General features: G+C 43.8%; 1 protein-coding gene across 1 annotated transcript in view; it reads left to right on the top strand.

The window, feature by feature from the left end:
- TMEM30A (transmembrane protein 30A) overlaps positions 1-22,684 on the top strand; it is a 477,361-nt gene that overhangs the window by 71,049 nt on the left and 383,628 nt on the right. The window contains exon 2 of the mRNA XM_044064035.1: positions 8,180-8,315. Within this exon, the coding sequence (XP_043919970.1) occupies positions 8,180-8,315 (136 nt within the window). The remainder of the gene's footprint in view (positions 1-8,179; positions 8,316-22,684) is intronic.

The raw sequence follows: 22,684 nt of genomic DNA on the forward strand, positions 1-22,684 counted from the left end.
TCCTTCAGGTGAATGTATTGCTCCTCCACACTCCAACGCACACTCCTCTGACTTCCACCAAAGTATCAAAGCCCATTACTCCGACAGCAGCTTCCCTTCCTCCGATCCCAGTAGTGGATCTCACTTCGGAGCCAGAGTCGTCCTTGTGGCCCTTGGTGCACTGGGCATCGGGCTCTTCCCAGGCACAGTGGCTGTGCCACTGGGGAGGGTACTCTTGGTTCCACGCTGATTTTTTTTTTTTCTATGGCACCCTCCAGGAATCCTCCCTCTCTCTGGCTTCACAGTCTTCATGAGACTCCTGTTCTGGGGGTCGGCTCATCAGGGCTGGGTGTGACCCCATTTCCAAGGTTATTGTGCTTGGCTCTGGGCTCCCATCCCTCCTTGGGCGGGCTGGCCTTCCAGGCCATGGAGAGGGCCCTTGCCTCCGCTGGCAAACCCCCATGTTTGAGTCCTCTCCCCCCTCTGTGCCACAACTGCCGGACACCGTGCACAAGGGCCTCAGGTTTCTCCCCCTCAGGAGACCCCCCTCTTTGCAGACTTCCCCATAACCTCCCACTGAGGAAGTACCCTGCAAAGCTTTGTGCAAGAGGAAGCACATGGACTCCACTGAGGAGTCTTTGAAGATATGGATTTTGATGATGGGGAAGGGTCCCCACGATCATCCTCTGATGAGATGTCCTTTGGTGACATCGTCGAGATCCTTAGACAGAGGGGTGACTGGAAGTCCCGTAATCCTTCCTCTGAGGAAGCCATATTCCTGCAAGCTTTTCGTGCCCGACCCCCTACCTCCTAGGTTACCCCGCTAGCCAATGAGCTTGTCCAGCTCATCCTCCAGCACACATGGAAAGCTCCTGACACATTGGAAGCGATACTGCGGAAGCCTGATAAAATCTTATCGCTCCCAGCTGAGCATCCACATTGGTCACAAGGTCTTCCAGTACATGCCATGGTGGTGGCGGCTGCAACTAAGAAAGACTTGGCAGAAGAGAGCCAAACTGCCCGTCCGCCCAACAAGGAGTTCTGGGCGATAGACAGACTAGGGAAGCATGTGTTTGTTTCATCGGCCTTCGCAGTAAGGTCTTTGAACTATTTGATACACTTTACGAGGCTCCAGAAGGATCTTATTAACCAACTCTCTGAAACCGTAGCAGGAACCGTTTCTGATGAGGTCCATGACAACATAGCTTCTCAGTCACCCTAGAGTCAGTTTCCATTTCTTCCATGCATCTTATTTCTCACGCAATGGAAGGAGAGGCTAGAGCAGCAGGCGCGGGTATAGTCACCAGACATGCCTGGATACACCTTTGTGGACTCCTTTAAGGCTTCCTTCATGAACGCCCCCATTGAGCCACTTCTTTGTTTGGCCATAAAGTTAAAGAACGCTGGCAAGGTGTGAACAAGATGGCAAGACCCTATCTGCCATTGGTGTCGCACTCCATTCCTCAACGATTCTACTCCAGAAATCAGAGGAGCGGGAAGATGTGGCACAGGAAATCACAGGGCTCTTTCCATGACGCACGTGCCGAGTTCTCCCCTAGAGGCAGAGGAGGAAACTTCAATGGAAGACTCCCCTTTTGGGACAGAGGAGGGCTGCGAAACTGGGGTTCCAGAGATTCTTTCTCTGGCCAACCCTGTCAGCACTCCTGAAGCATTTCCCGACTGCTCACCTCTGAAAGCAGTTGGGGGTTGTTTTTCCTTGTAGCCCACTGCCTGGCAAAACATAACCACCAACTCTTGGGTACAATGGATAATATCCAGAGGCTATCGCATGCCCTTCCATCTTTGTCCAGCCTCATCCAGAGTATTACCCGATGTTCCACCCAGTCAAAGGGAAGCAGTAGCACATGAAATCCAAAAGCTGCTACAAAAAAAGTCATCCAAATGGTCTCCCCAGACCAGATAGGATACGGTTTTTGCTCTAGGTTCATTTTAGTGCCAAAAAAGACAGGGGGCTGGAGACCAATTCTGGATCTCAGCACACTGAACAAATTTGTAAAAACAGAGAAATTCTGGATGGTCATGGTTCAGTGTATCCTTCATCTTCTGGAAGAAGACTATTGGATGTGCTCTGTAGATCTTCAAGATGTGTATTACCATATAAAAATGGATAAACCATTCAAGAAGATACCTCCGCTTCCTCATAGTAGCCAGTCACTACCAATTTCGAGCACTGCCCTTCGGTCACTCTACAGCCCCCGGAGTGTTCACCAAATGCATGGCAGTGGTTATCGCTCACTTGCGACTTCAAGGATTCTAAGTGTTTCCATATCTGGACGACTGGCTCCTCAACTCCCCCACCAAGCGTCTACTGGAAGAAGCCCTGCACTACACTCTCCTCACAGCACAATGCCTGGGAATTACTGTAAACTGGGAGAAGTCCGACACAGCCCCATCCCAGTCTTTAGAAATCATCGGGGTACTGTTGGACATGAGAAATTGCACAATCTCTTCCGGACCACAGGCTTCAAAGAATAAGGCAACAGGTTCAGCTGCTGCTATGTTACCACAAATGTCCTGCTCGATCTAAACTCCAACTCTTGAGGTCAATGGCAGCTTCGATCACCATTGTTTCTCTAGCCAGATTCCACACGAGGTTACTTCAGTGGTTACTTCTCAGTCAGTGGTATCCTGTACCACATCCTTTGTCTTTTCAGATAAGTGTAACTCTGAGATGAAAGCAAGAGTTGCTCTGGTGGATGTCTTGAAATCCCCAACAGTGGTCTCGTCTCCATCAGCCGAAAGCCACAGTGACCACAGATGCCTCCCTGATGGAGTGGGGGGGCTATGTCAGGGAAACTCGGTCCAAGGCACCTGGTCAGAGACAGAGTCTCTTTTGCATATCAGTGTCCTGGAACTGAGGGCGGTGCTACTAGCATTGCAAGCATTTCATTCCATCCTTCTGTCAGGGACTATTGCAATCCAATGAAACATGTCAGTGGTCTTTTACATCATCAAGCAAGGGGACACCAGATCTTACCCGTTATGCCGAGAGGCCTTGAGAATATGGCAATGGGCGATAGCTTCCAACCCCTTTCTAAATGCAATGCATGTTCCTGGGAGCTCCAACATGATAGTGGACAAATTGAGCAGGTGCATTCTACAACCTCATGAGTAGTCCCTCAACCCTGTGATAGCGTTAAAAATCTTCAACCGCTGGGGCCAGCCTTTCTGCGATCTTTTTGCCTCCCCAACCAACTTCAAGTGCAGCAACTATTTTGCCCTGGTCCCCCCCTTGGAGACGGTCACCGAGAGACTATCTAGTCCTCGCTTGGCCCTCTGGTCTACTTTATGGTTATCCTTCTCTTCCCCTCATCTCCCACTTTTTGAAGAAAGCACAGCAGTTGAAAAGCAAAGTGTTCCTCATTGCTCCATATTGGCCTCGACAAGTCTGGTTCCCCTTCCTCTGGCGTCACCTGCTAGATGAACAGTGGATCCTCAATCCATCCCCAATGTTGATCTCCCATCAGCAGGGTCTGACTCGCCCCAATCTAACAACCCTGAAGCTGACAGCTTGGTTTCTCCACTTCCAGTGATTGCCAGGCAGGAAAACCGCTCATCCCCAGTGTGCAATATTCTTATTGCATCTCATAAATCGTCCACCAGACTAATCTATCTCACTAAATGGAAAAGGTTTTCTCTCTGGGCAACGAATAAACGGTTAGACCCCTTGTCATCCCCAGTTTCGGTGGCTTTGGATTACTTATCCCATCGTTTCCACTCTGGGGTGTCTGCCTCTACTATTCGTGTGCATTTAGCTGCCATTTCGAATTTCCACATTGGTTTTCAGGATTCTTCTCTCATGTCACATAGACTGTAAAACTTTCTTGAAGGGGGTTCTTCACCTAAAACCTCTATTTTAGAGAATCAGTACAACATTTGTCCTGCAAGCCCTAACAGCTCCCCCCTTTGAACCTGCGTCTTCATGTGATTTAAAATATCTCTCGTGGAAAACTTTGTTTCTGATTGCAATCACATTGGCCAGACACTTGTCAGAACTTCAAGCCTTGTGCATCAAACCTCCCTATGTCATCTTCCATAAGGCTAGAGTATCACTGAAACCTAATTCTTCCTTTTTACCAAAAGTGGTGTCAGAGTGGTCTATCAACCAGTCTATTGACCTAACAGTTTTCTTTCGTAACCATTCTAACAAGGGAGAGTATTGCCTGCACTCCTTGGATGCTCATAGGCAAATACGATTTTATCTGGACAGAACAAAATCTACCCGTAAATCAGACCAACTATTTCTGGCTTTTTCTGGACCAAGACTAGGTCATCCTGTCTCAAAAGTTACACTGGCTTCGTGGTTGAGAAATTGCATTACCTGTATCTACAACAAGAACAATGTCACCTTGCCTCACAGAGTGAAAGCACATTCTACAAGGTCTATGGCAACTTCAGCAGCTTTCCATGCTAAGGCTTCCCTCGATATTTGCTCAGCTGCGACTTGGGCCAAACCTCATACCTTTATTCTTCATTACAAATTGGATTTGGCTTCCAGAGGTAGCTTCTTTTGGCTCCATGATGCTCTGGAATGTCCGTCCATGAGGGCCTCCTAGGGATGCAGGTAGCTGGGGAGGCTGTCCCATCAGTAAGGAATGAACAAAGATTAACAATATCGGATAAAGAAGTTCCGTCTTACCATAACGTTCCATCTGTGTTTATCTTCGTTCATTCATTACTCCCCACCCTCCTTCCCCCTTTGGAGGTTCCTGGTTGATCTCTTATGCTCCTTTATTGTAGGTCTTGTATGACTAGAGGTAGCCTCTACTTTTGTCTATCAACTTGCAAACTCGATCTGAGGTAACAGGGAGCAGAGCATTCTGGGTAGGACCTTGGCTCGAGAGGTTTTGGCTGAAGTGAGCTTGATATATGGCCGGCTCGGTTCCGAGGACGGAACCGATAACCTATCAGTAATGAATGAATGAAGATCAACAACACAGATGGAACGTTCTGGTAAGACATAACTTCTTTTTCATTTGCAACTAGTAACAAAAAAAATATTAAGTAGTGGAAAGCAAAACATTTAAGTAGTGAAATCATGGTGTACTATCATTTTTAAAGCTGTATATATAAAGGACTAAACATTACATGCACATCTGGATTGGTATTTTAATCTATTTTGTGATAGTGTGTTAAACTTGAAAATTGTCAAGTATTGCTGCACCCCCCCCCCATAAAAAGTCTACTGTTGTAGAGGTCATGATAGTTTTATTTTTAACCTTCCCTTTCATATACAGTAATATACACTACCTTTTGTGTGTCACGTGTTTTAAGAGTACCAAACAAGCTTACAGACTTGAGAGAAGCATTTATTTGAAAATGTTTTCTAGAAAGCACGGACTCCATTCTGAGGAGATTTTACTGTTTTTCCACATCGTTGATGTGGTCCCAAGTATGTGAAGGGGTGTCTATCCCGGGGGGGGGGGGATAGCTGCAAAAATTGAGTTGTTAAACTTCACAGATGAGGAACTTATAATGACTGCACAGTCCCTCTTGTTTGAAAAGTACATGTTTTGCACCCACAGTCCTTCGGGGAGAGAACTTAGTATTGGTGGGTGTATTATGTTTTGCTGTAAATTACATTTGTTTTTCTTTGACAACAGGAAATCTTGTTCAGAACGTTGTGTCTGGTTTTAATCCATATGTTAGTAGTACAGTGGGCAAGATTATTTGTCCCTGTTAAGGATTGAAATTTATTTGATGATTATTCCAACTGAAATTACGTACAGACCGTGGTAAGACTAATGTAAGGCATATGCCCTGTCTTCCATTGCTTGATAGAAACAAAGCAGTGTTATGCTTCTGAAGCTAGTCGTCCAGTCTTCTTTTGAAAATGTGTTAATAAGACATTAAAAACTAAAATTGTGGAAAGATTTTTAATTTGTTGAAAGAATAATTGCTTTGTTAAATTACTTAAAGCTTTCATAGTCAAAGAGGCTGGCAAAATTGTAATGTTGTCCTAATGAGTAAATTTGACTGTTTGAATATGTATGTATCATACGTTTTAATAATTCAAAAATTATACAAGTTTAACTTGTCCACTTCAAGAATTCGGAGATTCAATCTCTCATTGCACTTATTTTGCATTTGTTAATTGGGTAAGCACTCTGGTCCATGGACCCTTAATGCCTTATTTCATTTGTTTTCTGGCAAAAAAAAGTTGTGAAATAATCACGTGCCCTGACAATTTGTTTTGTACTTTTCCCAAAACTCATAAATTACTCAGTAATCCACTTGGACATCCCAGAGTATCGGGCAAATATATTGTTTCTCCACTTCATACATTAGAGGAATACTGTGTGTATTTTGGAAATTAAAAAAAAAAAAAAAAAAAAATGAAAATGTAATTTAATTATTTTCTTGGACATGAATCTGTGTCACTGTGTTGTACAGTTCATTAGAGAAGGGCGACCTGTAGATCACACCCGTGTGTCTGTGTGAGTGTGCCCCCGCCCGCTTGTGTGAGAGAGATCGGGCAAGCCCTGCTAGCAGCAGCATCACATAAGAGGTTTGCATACCTCTCATTCCTGTTGTCACAAGAAATCTGGACAGAGCCTCAAGTAATAGGGAAACGGAGCCAAATATAGAGACATATTGTATATATTGCTCTTATAAACTTAGAGTTGTTAGAATAGCAGCGTTTTCATTAGCATGTATTTTCTGAAGGATATGAATTTGATCACCGTTGATTTCAGAGAGCACTACAAATTTTATGAGGAGTGGACCAACCATATGAGCCTAAAATCTGGACAGTTGAGGTATGCTGTCGATTCCTAGCTCAAGATAACTGGGTAAGCCTAAAATGGGGGGGGGGGGGCAAAGGCTCAAAATAGCATCATATTTTACTTTAATATTGGGATTTGTGTTAGCATGCATTTTCTGAAGCAGAGATGTGCCTATGAGAGAGAGTGAAGTGAGTTAGCTGGGCAACAAAAAAAATAAAGGGTGAATGAAGGCTCATAAATAGAAAGGGCTTTTAATTATTGCACTTAAAAAAATTACAAACTTGCTTAAATAAAGTATTTCTGTTGGCATGAATTTTCTGAAGAAAATAAAAGTCTGAAACTCAAATATATGCCATTATTTAGTAACTTCAATCTCCAGTAACTGCCAGCAAAACAAGCATCTTAGGAGTAATGGACCAAAAAATAAAGTAAATATCCGGATATTTTTTAAAGTGCTATATTTTGGATGTAAAATGCTTCTTCTAACACCATTAATCTATACCACAGCATGTTTGAAACATTAGGTGGAGGAACTATTTTACATCAAAAATACATAAATAATATATAGTAATAAAATAAAAATTTTACAGACAGTTCTCTAAGCACAATAATGCCCTCCGGGGTGTGTTATTGTGGAAATAACACTCTGGGGTGTCGGGCCTCAGAACACCCCTGGGCGGCGTTATTTCCACAATAACACACACCCTGTCAGGCTTTATTGCTTGCATTGAATACCAGAGTGGCTTTACCTCTGTGTATCGGTCAGAAAATGTAGGAGCCCTTGTCAGTATTTAGAGAGGTTATGTACAAACACAGCAGAAACCTTCCAAGGAACAACACCAGAGTTCAGAGTTAAAAAAAAAAAAAAAAAAAAAAAAAAAAAAAAAAAACTGCAAGTCCAAAGACATCAAAATGCCATTTTGTTCAGTATTATTTTGTGACTCTCAATTTTTCCATTTGTTTTTCATGGTACTGTTCTTTGATGTGCTTTACTGTCTGTGCCACATATTCCACAGAACACTTGAATTTGAATGCACTGTAGTGCCATTGTTTCTTTGTTCTTAGTTTACTGTTGTAATCCAAGGGTCATCACAGTCTTCAGAAATTAGAAGGGAACTGATCTTGACATTTTCTGTAGTACTTGTTACGTGTGCTGGTAAATTTAGGAAATGTGAATGGGTTTTATTTACTAACTTTGGACTGTAAAATGTGATGCATTTCTTCCACAGTGATTAATGTTTAGTATGTTACCAAAACAGTGGTTCTTGACTAAATACTATAATTTGATAAAAAGATGTGGACTTTATCTACAAATTTACTAAACCTGTAACAATTTTTGCGGACATCTAAGTAGTCTTTAGTGCCACTTATCTGCATGTTAATACACACTTTTTTAATGACTGTTCTCTTGGCCATTTTGTTATATACGTTTACTTAAATTGTCTGTTTTACAGATCGACTATACTGGAATCGATATCAACAGTCCATGTTATAACTGCACACAGTATGCTTTATGGAACAGCACCACACCTTGCAAATGCTCCGTCCCATTTACACTAGAGCAGCCATTTGAGGTACTTATTCTTCTGTGTAGCTTTCACTTTGAAGCAAATTTCATTAATAAATACTTGTGTTAAAATGTTTTACTGCATTTAGATACTATGACCTAAAAGTGTAACGTAATTTGATTTCTAAGCTTATATGTTACGTATGTATACAGTATTAGAAAAATAGTTTCCAAATACAATGATTAAATGTTCAAAACTGTTGCCAGCAAGGTGTTTACATTTTTTGAAAAAGCCAAAGATTGCTTACGTTTCTGTCTTACTTAACATATTCTTCCAACCAAAATATTCAATATTTGGCTATTTGCTTCAGCACTCCTCTTTTTTTCAAACGACATTACTAATGACATTCATTACTTTTGTGATAGAAGACCTGTGAGAGAGGTTTCAGTTATATCGATAAATTGCAAGCTTCAGGTGATCCACAAAGGTGACTTGTGAAGCTTATGCTAGACTCCAAGTTATAATCAGGGTTTTCCACCTATTGTTTGGATGATGTAACATGAAACTCCATTCACTAATGTAAAAATGTGTTGAAGTCTGTTACATAGCTTACTAAAACCAAGCTGCTCTATATAGGATAAATTGTTGTTATCCAGATAGGTAAGTAGATGCAGTTGTGCCACGCTGCCTTGAAGCAAGCACCAGGAACAAGAACTGTGGCACACATTTTGCCTTTTCCAGTAGGTATCTGTGAAATTCATGATATTAAGCCATACTAACCAGTTGAAGCTTGTCGTGAGGAAAGTGTAACCACACTGAAATCGGGTCTAAAGTTGTATATTTTGGGGGGGGGGGTGATGAAGACATGTTTTAAGCTGATTCTGCCACCCTACCTCCCAGTTTATGTTTGAATTTTGTATGCTAGGAAGCACAAGGTCTCTTAATTGGCTTATAAGGTGTATTTTTTTTTTTTTTTTTTTTAACTTATTCCAGGATGAATTTCCCTTCTTTATCCCATTGTAGACAGGATTATATTTGGATATGTGCTGTTTTTCCTACTGTGGTATGACCACTGAGATCAATACAGTGGATGAACTGCCTCGATGTATACTCTTTCAGCCCCCTCCAACCAGGAAGGTTGGGATTTATTTTTTTATAGAACTAGGGAGTTGTTGTACCCAGAGTGGGTCTTCTGGGCTTTTGGAACATTCCTGTGTCCATTCGGGAGTTTGTTCAGGTAGGGGGTTCTCACGAGGGTAAGTTGACAAGGCAGGAGAAACTGGCAGATATTATCTTCAGATTTCATCTTAACGCTTGTAATTTGTAATTCGGGTGAACACTAAATCTGACAGTTTCATCTCCAACACCTTTATGATTAAGACTGACAGTCAAGTTGGCTTACTCAACATAAAGCTTTCCCAGGGTACCTTAGCTCCTCCTTTACCCATACTCCTTGGCACCAAAGGCCACCCTCCAGTTATCTTCAGTCATGCATTGAATTTCATAGCTTTTAAAATTTCCCCAGGCTGCTGCTGCTTGTTTGATACTTTTTTGTATGGTATAGTCGATAATTTGTTTTATACCCCTGTGTCAAGGTCAGATCCTTTAAAGGCATTTCATGTTAAATTTTGACTTATTTTCCTGTCAGTATATTTTGAAAGGTTTCCCTCCCATGTCCTTTTAGTCACCAGACTCTACTAAGCTGTGCTTTTTATGTAGCTTTTAGTGTGTTTTAAAACTCCTTTTAGGTGCTTGTTGCTCATTCTTGCTTTTGCGGTAGCTGCTGTTAATGTGTGTAAAGGAGATGATTTGTATACCTTTAGTAATTGCCCTTGTGGAGCAAATGTTCCATGACAAGGCCAGTATGTGAAATGCCCTCTAGGAACACACCCATTCTGAAAATTGCCAGAACCACTGTTGAGTGGCTCATTTCTCTGAAGACTGATGGTAGGGGCTTAAAAGAAGTGCAAATGGAGCAAAAAGCATAAACAGTTTAGAGTTAGAAAACCTAGGGGTGGCTCCTTGCATTAATGGTAGAGCTTCTCTCACTTCCACTTGTTCTTCTGTCAAAAAGAAGCTTGTTGATGTCCTTCCATTTCACTGTTGCAGTATTCATTACACTAGGGTTCCCCTGCCGAGGGGCAGCCCAACTTCTGGCCAGTATACCAAAGCCTTTAGATTACTTTAAGGTATGCGTATGTCACTTGTGTAGCATAGGGTATAAATGTGACAAAGGTGACGTCCAGGTGTACCATCCTCAGAACTTTTTTGCTACCAGTCCGAACACCATCTCTTGATCATCAGTCTGAACGCCCATTCCATTGCTGGTTTACCAAGCTATTACAGAAAAGTGCCCCATTGGGGTTTTGTGTCTTGTCTTTCTTTCACTATATTTTTGCTTGTGGGGTTTCATGTCATCCAAGAAGGGTAAATGCCAGTGTGGGAAACAGATTACCCATAAATATCATTACACATATTGTCTGTTTTGCCGTGGTGGCACGCACTACCATATGACCTGTTCCATCTGTCAGGGCTTTGTTCCCAAGACCCTATATAGTAAGCTTTCTTCTTTGGTGCTTCATCTTGAGAGTCAACATCTTAAGCTTCTTGCTAAAGACACGATGGAGGGAACTTCCTGCTCTGAGGGACAGCAGTCTGTCGAGAAGGCAGCCAAGAAATCTAGGGCAGAATCTTCTGCTGTTCAGCCTTCGTTGAATGTCCCACATGAGGTGAGTAATAAGCCTGGAGGTTCGTCTGGCATCATCGTTTGATTCTTCTGCCGTGGCTGTGTTGGAGGCCAGCAGGGATCCAACATTGGGCATGTCCGAGGAGGCATTACAGGTGTCTGCTTCTGAAGTTCAGGGTGAACTGTGGACGATTTATCTCTGAGGGGCCCAGGGGTATTTCTCAAATTTTAATCAGAGAAGAAGTCCTTACTAGAATTATAGAATGCCACCCAGAATCGGAGCCTTCTAAATTTTATAAGACCGTCGTCCCATTAAAGAAGAAGCAGAAAACTCTGCTACTAAGGCTCCTAATAGTGAAGGGCAGTCCTTCGCTCAGGGGTTTAGTGCTTTGATGGCTTTAAAACTTCATCAGGGTGTTTCTGTTTCAGCCCCCCCATCATCTGCCCCCCCTTAAGAGAAACCGAGAATAGGATTATTTTTCTGAGGAGGAGGCAGATTCAGATAAATGCTTACTCATCCCAGATTCCCTCTCCTTTAGAGTATGGATTGGAGGAATCTGAATCTACCAGTCTTGGTACTCCCTCTGAAGAGATTTCTTTTGGGAACACTCTAGGATGATGGAGTTCTTTAAATGGGATTGTGCTTATGTTTCTGAGATACGAAAAAGGTATTATGAGATACTGCTGATGGATTCTCCCAGACCTTCTGCTGTCCCTCCTGTATTTGGCTGCTTTGTTGGATGCTTTTTCTAATGTCTCTAAGGCTTCAGTTTGTCAGACCCCTGCCCTCAAAAAACCTGATAGGATGTTCATCGTGTTTCACTGTTGCAGTCATGACTGTAGGGTTCTCCCCTGCTGGCAGGCAGTCCTCGGTCGGCCAGAATCCCAAAGACTGGGTCCGGTGTCGGCTGTTCAGCCATGCTCCCTGACGTCAGCGTGCCAGTAGTACAAAGCTGACAGCTGACGCCATGTTCTCCAGTCTTTCTTGCCGTGCGGTGATAGCAGTTTGCAAGTGCCGGTCGGCTGACTCCTGACAACTTTTTCTAAACAAACTTCAGTCCGAAGACTTTCTTCTCCTACTCAAAGCTAAGTACCCCGTTGGGGAAACTTTTTTCTTGCTCCAGTCCGATGTCAGAAAAAGTTAATAATTGTATTTCATGTGGGAAGCAAATACCTGATAAGGATTTTCATTCTTACTGTATTCCTTGCTTAGGCCCTGACCACGACGTAGCTAGTTGTCTGTTTTGTGCTAGATTCAATCAACGTACTATTAAACGAAGGTACGATTTTGCTTTTCATTACTTCGGTAGGCGTTTTAATTGCAAAATGTCATCTGATACGGTTCCGGCTACCGGAGTTCACAAATGATGCAAGGACAAAGACAGGCCTCCGAGGTCCAAATCAAACGATATCGCACAAGCAGAGCCAGCTTCAGGTTCGGCCGTCTTCAGTGAGGTGCTTTTGCAGCCCCTGTCGTCGGCCATTTCAGAACAGATAGCCGAAACGGACTCCCACGAGGAGCCAACTAGGCCTTTGAATATTTCTGTTGCAGGACCTTCGGACCATGCTCCTTCAGATGGGTCCGGAGCCGCTGTGCAGGTACTGGCTTCCAAAGGGCTTTTTAGGCCTACTCAGCTTCTTATAAAGGCAAAGACTCCTTCCAAATCAAAGACTGCAGCCCAGGCCTCTTCTGATCTGGCTCCCAAGTCTCAGAAACAGTTACTTAAGATGGCGGAGGACTTACTTACTATGATTAGGGGTTCACATCCCCCTCCAGATAAAAGGCCAAGGCAGGAAGTTTATTATGACTCCTCTGATCAGGCTTCTGTTTCTTCTTCTGACCAGGAATATTTTTTCCCTCCTTATGAGGACTCTGATGCTGAGGAATCCATTCCTTCAGCTTCTCCCCCTGAGGATTTCTCTTTTGGGGAAACTTTGCATGAAATGAGGGAACATTTCCAGTGGGAAGGACAGGAGTATTCTGAATCTAAGAAAAGACTAAGGGATTTTCTTCTTCTTCCCCAACATTAGACCCCTGGCTATTCCTCCTATTTTGGATATTGTGGATGATGCTTTTTCGGAGGCTAACTTAACTCCTGACTCTTTTCCTCCAGCTCCTGTTAAGCCAGACAGATACTATAGGGTTCCTGATTCCCACCAGTTTTTATACAAGAACCCTACTGCTGACCCTGAAACCATTTCTCAGGGTCCTAAGGGTGTTAAGGCCGCTTCTGCTAAAAAACCCATTCCCACTGAGAAGGATTCCAGATCTTTAGAAAGATGGGGCAAAAAAAGTGTACACTTCTGCTACTTTATCTATTAGGGCCTTAAACTGTCAGTTTCATATGCTGAAATACCAGCAATTTCTCCTGTCTGTTTTAAAGCAAAAGATAACTTCCATTTCCGCCTGTGCAGATAAGGAACTACATGACTTAATGCATGCCACTGAACAAGTTGGGAAGCATGGTTTACACTGTGGATTTGATGCCTTGGAGGCTCCTTGTAGGGCTGCTGCCTCTGGCACAGTAATTAGAAGGCATGCATGGTTAAAGGAACAAAATTTGCCAGATCAAGTAAAAGCTAAATTATTGGATGCTCCTGTTCAGCATAATGTTTTGTTTGGATCTAAAGCTGAAGAGGTGATTAAAAAGATGGAGGACAAGGCAAAGTCCATGCAAACAGTTAAAGATTTCTTACAAGTACAGCCACCCAGATTTAGCAGGAATTGGCATACAAAAAATTGGTCCTTTCCCAATTCAGACAGGCCTCAGAGGGGTAGATACAGACGCCCCCGAGGTAGGCCTCAAACGCAAGCCTCTTATAGACCAAGACAGTGGACTGCTTCCACCCCTAGGGAGGAGAAGACAGGTCGCAAGCTCATAGAAAACAGACTCAATTACTCCCTCTGTTGGGCTGCAGGAACTTCTTGCCTGGAAGCCCCTCTCGGAGGAAAACTTTCTCTTTCACCTAAATTGGACTCGTATAACCCAAGACAAGTGGGTTCTGGATGTGGTTTCAAGAGGTTACAAATTCCATTTTCATACCCTACCAAGGCCAAGCGGATGGCCAGATCTTCCAAAACATCAATGGACAGAGGCCTTAAACCAGGTGGAAGCTCTCTTGGCTATGAAAGCCATAGAACTAATTCCACTATCAGAGATAGGACAAGGTTTTTACTCAAGGCTCTTTGTAGTCCCCAGGAAGCAAAATTCATGGAGACCCATTCTGGATCGGTCATTCTTAAACACTTTTCTAGAGATGCCAAAATTCAAGATGCTTACTCTACAGCAGCTACTTCCAATGTTGACCAAAAATGCATGGATGGTAACTTTGGATTTAAAGGAGGCATATTTACACATTCCCATCAGACAGGAATGCAGAAAATACCTCAGGTTCAAGGCCGGATCGAGGCACAATTCTCTGCGCTGCCCTTTGGATTGTTTACTGTGCCCAGGGTTTTCACCAAATGCCTGGCTCCAGTAGTAGCTTATTGCAGACTCAAGGGAATTCAAATTTACCCTTATCTGGACGACTGTCTTATTCAGGCAGACAGCAAGGATGTCTTACTCCAGCATGTAGACTTTATTCAGAATCTTCTCAAGTTCCTGGGATTCACTGTAAACATAAAAAAGTCAAATTTGACACCCTCACAACAGATACTTTTTCTGGGCGCTTCTATAAACACAACAACCCAGATGGCATTTCTGACATACAAAAAACAATTACAGCTGGCTTCAACTTTCAAAACCTTGGCAACTTCAACTCGGTTACCTGCAAGGAGATTCCTGCAGGCTCTGGGTTACATGGCCTCCTGCATCCTTCTCGTGTACCATATGCAAGACTACATATGAGGAAAATACAGTGGTACCTAAAAAGTGTATGGTCTCAGCATTGCCACAGTTTAGACATACTGATCTCCGTCCTACCTTGTCTTCAAAAGGAATTCCTTTGGTGGTCCAAGGCATGTACTCTAAACAAAGGGAGACCCTTCTGTCTGCCTCCTGCCACTCAGATACTAACCACGGACGCCTCAGATTATGCATGGGGAGCCCATTTTCAGGGCAACTGTCTGCAGGGCCTTTGGACAGGATCAGAAGCACCTGCATATCAATTTAAAGGAAATGTTAGCCGTTCAGAAAGCTCTATTGGCCTTCAGGAATCTTCTACAACCAGGATAACTACTGATACGGACAGACAACACCACAGTTATGTGGTACATAAACAAGCAAGGGGGATCTCATTCCTATCCCCTTTGCAGACTAGCCATGGATCTTTGGAACACAGCTCTAGCTTGCAATCTGGACCTTCAAGCACAGTTTCTACCAGGGAAGCAAAACTTCCTGGCAGTCTGAGCAGAAACCTTTTGGATCCACACGAATGGATGCTGGACACCGAAATATTCAAGATGATTACAGCAGTCTGGGGATGTCCTCACATAGACCTCTTTGCATCCCCCCTCAATCATCAACTGCAGATTTTTTGCACCAGGACTTTCCACGATCAAGCTTGGAAAGTGGATGCACTATCATTCAGTTGGAGAAACCTCTTGGGATATGCCTTTCCACCTCTTCCTCTTCTTCCACGAGTATTATTTAAAGATCAAGCAGGACAAGCCCAAGATGATAATCTTGCTGGCCCCAAATTGGCCTCGACGGTTTTGGTACCCAACACTGAAAAACCTTTGTCTGGAGCCCCCCCCTGGGTTTTACCACAGACTCCGAACCTTCTGTCCCAACACCAGGGTCAGATTCTGCACTCCCATGTCAAAACTCTCAGCCTGGCGGCCTGGTTAATCCAGGGTCTTTGATTCATTCTCTTCTACCCAAGCAGGTTATGGATGTCATTTTAGAAGCCAGACGTCCTAGCACTAGAAAATCTTATGCAGGAAAATGGAAAAGATTTTGTTCCTGGATGCAGGCTCAGAATTCTGATCCTCTTATTCCTAACATTCCTCAGATTTTACTTTACCTGACAGACCTCTTACATAAGGGTCTCTCTTTCTCTTCCATAAAGATACATGCCTCTGCTATTTCTGCTCATTATAATACAGACCCTCCTATCTTTTCCCACCAGCTCATGAGACAATTTCTCAGAGGAGCTAAGAACTTAAGGCCCCCTAGATCTCCTCCCATTCCTGCTTGGGATCTCAACTATGTTTTGGAAAAGCTCACCTTACCTCCTTTTGAGCCTGCTGCCTCATCTGACATCAAGTTTTTATCTTGGAAGACAGCCATCCTGTTAGCTCTGACCTCTGACAGGAGGGTTTCAGAGTTGCAAGCTCTTATGGCTGTGGAACCTTATATTATTTTTCTTCAAGACAGGGTGTCTTTAAGGACTAACCCTACTTTCATGCCGAAGGTGGTTTCCAAAATGGCTTTAAATCAAACAATTCACTTGCCAACTTTTTTCCCCACCCCTCAAAATAAAGGGGAAAGGATCTTACATTCCTTGGATGTACACAGACAACTACGTTTTTACCTGGGCAGAACCAAGGACATCAGAAAATCAGAGCAATTGTTTGTTTCTTAGGCTTCAAGTTCCCAAGGTAAAGCCATTTCAAAACAATTTCTAAATGGATTGCTCATGGAATCAGATTTTGCTATTCTCACCATGGAAAGCAAATCCCAGGAAGTATAAGGACTCACTCTACCAGAGCCGCTGCCACTTCAGCTGCCTTCCTCAGGGGAGTTCCTACCAAAGACATTTTGTAAGCAGCAACTTGGCGTTCAGTGCATACTTTTTCCAAGCACTACAATCTACCTTTCTACTCTAAGTCTAGGGCATGCTTTGCTTCTGCAGTCTTGCAGGGTCTTATAGCCGCCCCCTCTACTTTATGACCACCTCCCTTTCTTTCTGCTTTGGGATTCTACCCTACAGTCATGACTGCAACAGTGAAACACGATGAACATAGTACAGTTGTGTACACTTACCATAAATGTAGATGTTCGAGTGTCTCCACTGTTGCAGTCTGGGTTTCCCTCCCTCCTGTCCCCTCTTATTTTTTCTTTTGTGTGGTTCCTTTTTTTCACCCTTCTTCTGAGGTGTATTTGCAAAGGGTATGGGACCTTACTCATTTTGGAACGTCTGACATCTGGGGCAAGAAAAACTGGAGAACATGGCGTCGGCTGTCAGCTTTGTACTACTGGCACGCTGATGTCAGGGAGCATGGCTGAACAGCCGACGCCGGACCCAGACTTTGGGATTCTGGCCGACCGATGACTGCCTGCCGGCAGGGGAGAACCCTACAGTCATGACTGCAACAGTGAAGACACTCTAACATCTACATTTATGGTAAGTGTACACAACTGTACTTTTCTGTAGGGTGCCTGAGGAGTGTAAATTATTGTACAAGTGTCGTCCTGCTGACCCCTCGGTGGTGTCTGTAGCTTCTGACAAGCTATCTCAATTGCTTCATTCCCTTAAATTACTGTCTTCTGATGAAGATAGCAGAACCATAGAAAGGCTAGGCAAGGAGGTCTATACTTCCGCTACCTTGGCTTTTAGGGCTGTTAGTTATCAGACCCCTATGTCCAAGTACTTGTTAGCTCTATGTTCCCAGGCCTTTTAGGTGATTTCTGATCTTCCAGACTCTGAAGGTAAAACTTCTGCACTTTCCCTGTTAGGGCCTTCCTCTCAGGTGGCTTGTCATTCCATCAAGTGTAGTTTTGATGCAGCAGATGCTTCCCCTAGGGCTGCTGCTTTTGGGTCAGTGATGAGGAGTTATTCTTGGCTACGGCTTCAACCTTTGCATGATGTTACGGTTAAGGTGATGGATGCCCCTCTTAGATAATAAACACTTATTTGGTGAAGCTGCTGCTGATTTAACTGCTGCTGATTTAAGTCCTTCAGGATAAGAGCAAGCATTTACTGGAACTTAAAGATGTGCTTGTTTCTCCTGTGCCTAAATTTCTGAGAAATTACCCCAATAAGCCAACCTTTGTTCGCAGGCAAACTTGTCCTCCTCCGAAGGGTAAAAAGTGTGGCAAACGGGCTCTTCCTGTGAAGGCTACTCACTTATGTGCCTCAGTCTCTCTTTTTTTCCTGATGAACCAGGTACCAACTGTCCTATTCTTCCCAGCTACTTTCCACTTTCTCTTTGCCTCTCTCCCCCTCTCTTCCTGTTTGGCTAAAGATTACTTTAGATTCCTGGGTTCTATCCATTATCCGCCAGGTGTATTTCATGGTCTGGAAATCTATTCTGCTTTTATAGGAATTCCTCAGCCCCCTCAGGAAAGGCTTAATTTTGCCAATTCCCTTCTTCAGAGCCTGGGGTTCACAAACTTCAAAAGGTCTTTTTTTTGCCTCTGTGGGGGCCACGTTTTTCTGGGGTGCAGGATCCTGACAGTGCCTATACTGTCATCCCTGCCTCCTTCCAAGGCCTTGACAGTCTCTTCCTTTTTTCAAGCTCTTCCTCTAGCCTCTAATAACTCTAACAGCAAGGGAATTTCTGAGAGCTGTAGTGTTCATGGCCTCCACCATTCATATGCCCTCTCTGACCAAACTCCACATGAGAATGTTTCATTGGTTTCTGAAGTCAGTTTGGTTTCAACATGCACACACCCCCTGAAATCTGTAGTTCCTCCTCTGCCCTGTCTCATAAAGGAACTTCAGTGGTGGATTCAGCATTTGTCTCTAAATCCAGGGATCCCTTTTTCTTCCCCATCTTCTCTCTCTGGAGCTTTTCACAGATGCTTGAGATGTGGGATGGGGAGCAGCATTTTGCAGGGTGTTTTGTCACCTTTTCAACAGAGAGAGCACATCAGTGTCAAAGAGATGAGAGGTCTTCTGCTGTTCCTTCAGGCTTTTCATCCTCTTTCTCCCTGGGACCTCTCAGTGTTTTACAGACAGTATCACAGTGATGTGGTATGTAAACAAATTGGGGGGTGGGGCAGATCTCCTGTCTCTTTTCTATTGGCGCCCCTGGTGTGGGAGCTTGCTGTCCAGTATCAGGCAGTTTACATTCCCTCAGGTCATAATTTTTTGGCAGACACTCTGAATGGGTCCTTAAATCAATCCAGCAAATGGATTCTTCACAGGAATGCTTTTCTGGACATTGCCCACCAGTGGGGTACTCCCTCAGATCCTTTTGCCTCCCCTCTGAACAGTCAACTTCCTGTTTTTAGTGCCATATTCCCCAGGTCCTTTGTTTGGAAGGTGGATGCTCCATCATAGGTTCATAGGTGTGTACTAGGCTAATGGGCCTGGGGCCTTTACAAGCCTAGCCATAGGATTGCCCTGACGTAGTGCTACCTGACCTTAGTTCCCAGTGCCTCTGAGTAGAGCCACTGGAGTTATCCCTGTGGTGAATTTTGTTTCCAATCCACTCATCAAGATTCCTCTTGAAGAGGGTTAGTGAGGTGCTCTGCTTGACATGTATGGGAAGTCTATTCCATAGTGTGGACAGTCTCTGCGTTATGAACCTGTCCCTCCAGCATGTTCTGTTAATTCTGGTAATGAGGGTGAGGTCTCTGGAGTGTGTGGTGCAGAGGGATTGGGATTTCTTTAGGTGTAGCATTTCTAACAGAGCTAGGTCAGACGTGGCTTTGTAAGTCAAGCAGAGATCGCCTCTAAGTAGGCGAAAATGAAGTAGTAGATGCTTTATCTAAGACTGGAATCCAGAGTGCTCAAATCCCCATTCTAACTGCGGTATGACTAAGCTACTCCTGTCTTTTTCTTGGAAGGAGATGTTTCTTTACACTTTCCCTCCCCTTCCTCTCATTCCAAAAGTCCTGTTCAGAATTCAATAGGATGCTCCCAAAATCTTGTTGGTGACTCCCTTTTGGCTGAGACAGCATTGGTTCCCTCTCTTACTGCATTTAACCCAAGGACAGTCATCACAAGTTACCTCACATGGTGGACCAACTTGCACAAGACAAAGCATCTCTCATCCATCCCAATCTCTCCACTCTTCAACTGACACTGTGGGTTGTAAGATTTTGAGTCCACATAGACAACTTTTTTTTTTCTGACGACGTGCTTTGGGTTCTTCAGGAGGCCAGGAAACCCAATACTTTGAAATCTGCTTATCTAAATGCAAGAGGTTTGCTGTTTGGTGTTTTTCTTGTAACCTAGATCCACTTTTTGTGGCTGTTCCTTTGGTTCTCTCCTGTTTGTGTGAATTACTCTGTGCTGGGTTGGCTTATTCTTCTGTTAAGGCCCACTCATCAGCCATCTCTGCTTGTCTGCCTTTATGTCCTCCTTTAGCTTCCAGGTTTGAAGCTATTCCTTAACGACGTACTTCATATTAGGCCTCCCAGGAAGCCTGTTTTCCTCCACCCTGGGATTTTAATTTTGTTTTGGAAAAATTGACTTGGCTCTTTTTGAGCCTGCAGCTTCAGCTTACTTGCGACATTGCTCTTGGAAGACTACTTTTGTTAGCCCTTACTTCTGCCCCTCATGCACTTAGCCTATCCTCTTTTTTTGGTGTTTTATAAGGACAGGGTGTCCAGTTTACCAATCCTTCTTTTATGCCCAAGGTGGTCAATGAGTTGTCCCTTGATCAGTCTGCTCATTTTCCTACTTGTTTTCCTTCTCTGCAATCTGCAGGTGAGAAGGTGCTGCACACGTTGGTTGTGCATAGACAACTCCGATTTTATTTAGATAAGACTGTTGGACAATCTGATCAGCTCTGTTTCCTTTCATCCTAGGTCATTAGGATTAGCTGTGTCCAAGCAGACTATTTCTTCTTGGATCTCTAAAGCTATTTCCTTTTGTTATTCCTTTCATGGTGAGAGCCTTCTTTGTTCTTTTAAGGCTCATTCTACTAGGGCTTTGGCTTCGTCTGGTGCTTATTTCAAGGATTTGGATACTAACTCTATTTTTGAGGCAGCTACATGGACTTCTATGCATACATTTACCAAGCACGGCAATTTGGATGTAATTTACAGAGCTAGAGCTGGTTTTGCTAGGGCCATCCTTCATGGCTTCCTTGAGGGCTGTGCTAGTCCTTCCTTCCTTCCTTCTCCCCCCTCTCTTCTTCCTCAACTTTGGCACTCTCCCTAGTGTAATGAATACTGCAGCAGTGAAATGGAAGGGCATAGTACAGTTATGTAAAATCTTACTATAATGATAGATGTCCGTCAGGTCCATATCTCTTCTGGTGCATTGAACACCTCTTTTTCCCTTGGACTGTTGTTCTTACTGGAGCTCTCGGTTCTGGGGATGGTACATCTGAACATAACTTGACATGACTTGTGCTTCATTGTTCCCCACCTTGACATTATGGATAGATTTTCTTTTTAGCTCAGCCTCAGCCCCCTTGGTTTTGAGATCCAAACATGGCCTTTATGCATTTGTTGCTGGTAGTCATGGCCTTGATTGAAATGTTGGTGGCCCTGCTGGCTTTTGGAGTTCATTCTGGCAGCTTCTGCTTCAGGCTCAGTTGTTTTGAGCTTGAGGTCAGGGTCAGCTTTGGCCAGTTATGGCTATTCAACCTTGGTGGTCCTGGCCTTCTTGTCAGGATCTTGACAGACCCCACTGCCTAGGATGCAAACATCCCAACACCAGCATGAACTTGAGTCTGCCTTGCCTTACCCATCCAACACAGGAGAGCGGGACTGGATCATCTCTGCAGAAGAGCAGTTTCATCCAGTTTAGCACTCCTGTGTTCCTTCTTGATCTACCCTCCAACCATCCAGGGAATTGGAGGTAAGACATGTAAGAGGAAGCACACAGTCTTCATCCCATTCATGGACAGTGACTCAGAGGCTGCTTTTTCTACTCTGTCATCTGTTGACCTGACATTCTTGGAGCTGTTCAGAGTCCTCGGGATCAAAACCAACGATTCCAGGGCATCCCTTCTGAGTCGGTGCATTCTGTTGGAGTTCTTCCAGTTGGTCAGGTTATTATCTTTTGTGGTGAATAGTCAAGGTGGAATGTCTGGAAAAACCCAGATTTGATGGCTCTAGTTCACAAGCTTCTGAATAAAATTGTTCAACTTCATTGATGAAGTCTTATCATGATTTCAGATGTTTTTAAAACTGCTTTCAAGTCTCACTTCAAGGCTATTCATCCCCTGAACAGCGAGTCAGGTCCCTTGTACAGACAAGAAAAGTGGGTGTGTTGTCCTCCATCTTCAGTGTGAGGTAAGTAATTACCTAATGCACATACAGTAATTCCAGAGAGATGTGCTAGACACATTTGCTATGGCTGTGGAAGAGTGGACAGTTTTGAACATCACGAACAAACTTCAGTCCTGACTCTGTCTGTAATGTAGTTGCCAGTCCATCTCATGTATAGTGCAGTGGATGACTTTGCTTGGGCAGTGGGCACAGGCCTTACTATTTGCCACTACATTTGGCTGTGCTTTACAGACTTTGCTGAGAATTCCAAAGCCCCATTTATGAATCCCTGCTTTGATGGTTCCTTGCTGTGTGAGGAGTCTGTAAAAGCTGAGCTGGAAAGCATGAGCACTACACTGCCCAAAGATGGGGTGAAGTTACAGTCTCATGACCTGTTTAACAGATGAATTACAGTCTCTGCCAACTTTGGTTCCAGTGCTCGAATGTTGTAACCTTAGAGGCACAGTGGTTCTGACAATTTTCAGAATGGGTGTGCTCCCAGAAGGCATGGGCATGGTTTTAAAAGTAAGAGTTCGCTGTCACACAGCCCCTCTTCCATATGGTAGATGTCCTCCCATGTCACTGTTGTAGTATTCCTTATGTAAGTGATCTCCTGCCAAGGATAGCCCAACAGTCAGCCACTGTACCAAAGTCTTTAGAGTTTATAGAAGCCGTCCATCACACACACACTCCACATGCAAGCAT

The sequence above is a fragment of the Protopterus annectens genome, chromosome 1.part0, assembly GCF_019279795.1.
Source record: "Protopterus annectens isolate FY-2018-M chromosome 1.part0, PAN1.0, whole genome shotgun sequence".
NCBI lineage: Eukaryota > Metazoa > Chordata > Ceratodontiformes > Protopteridae > Protopterus > Protopterus annectens.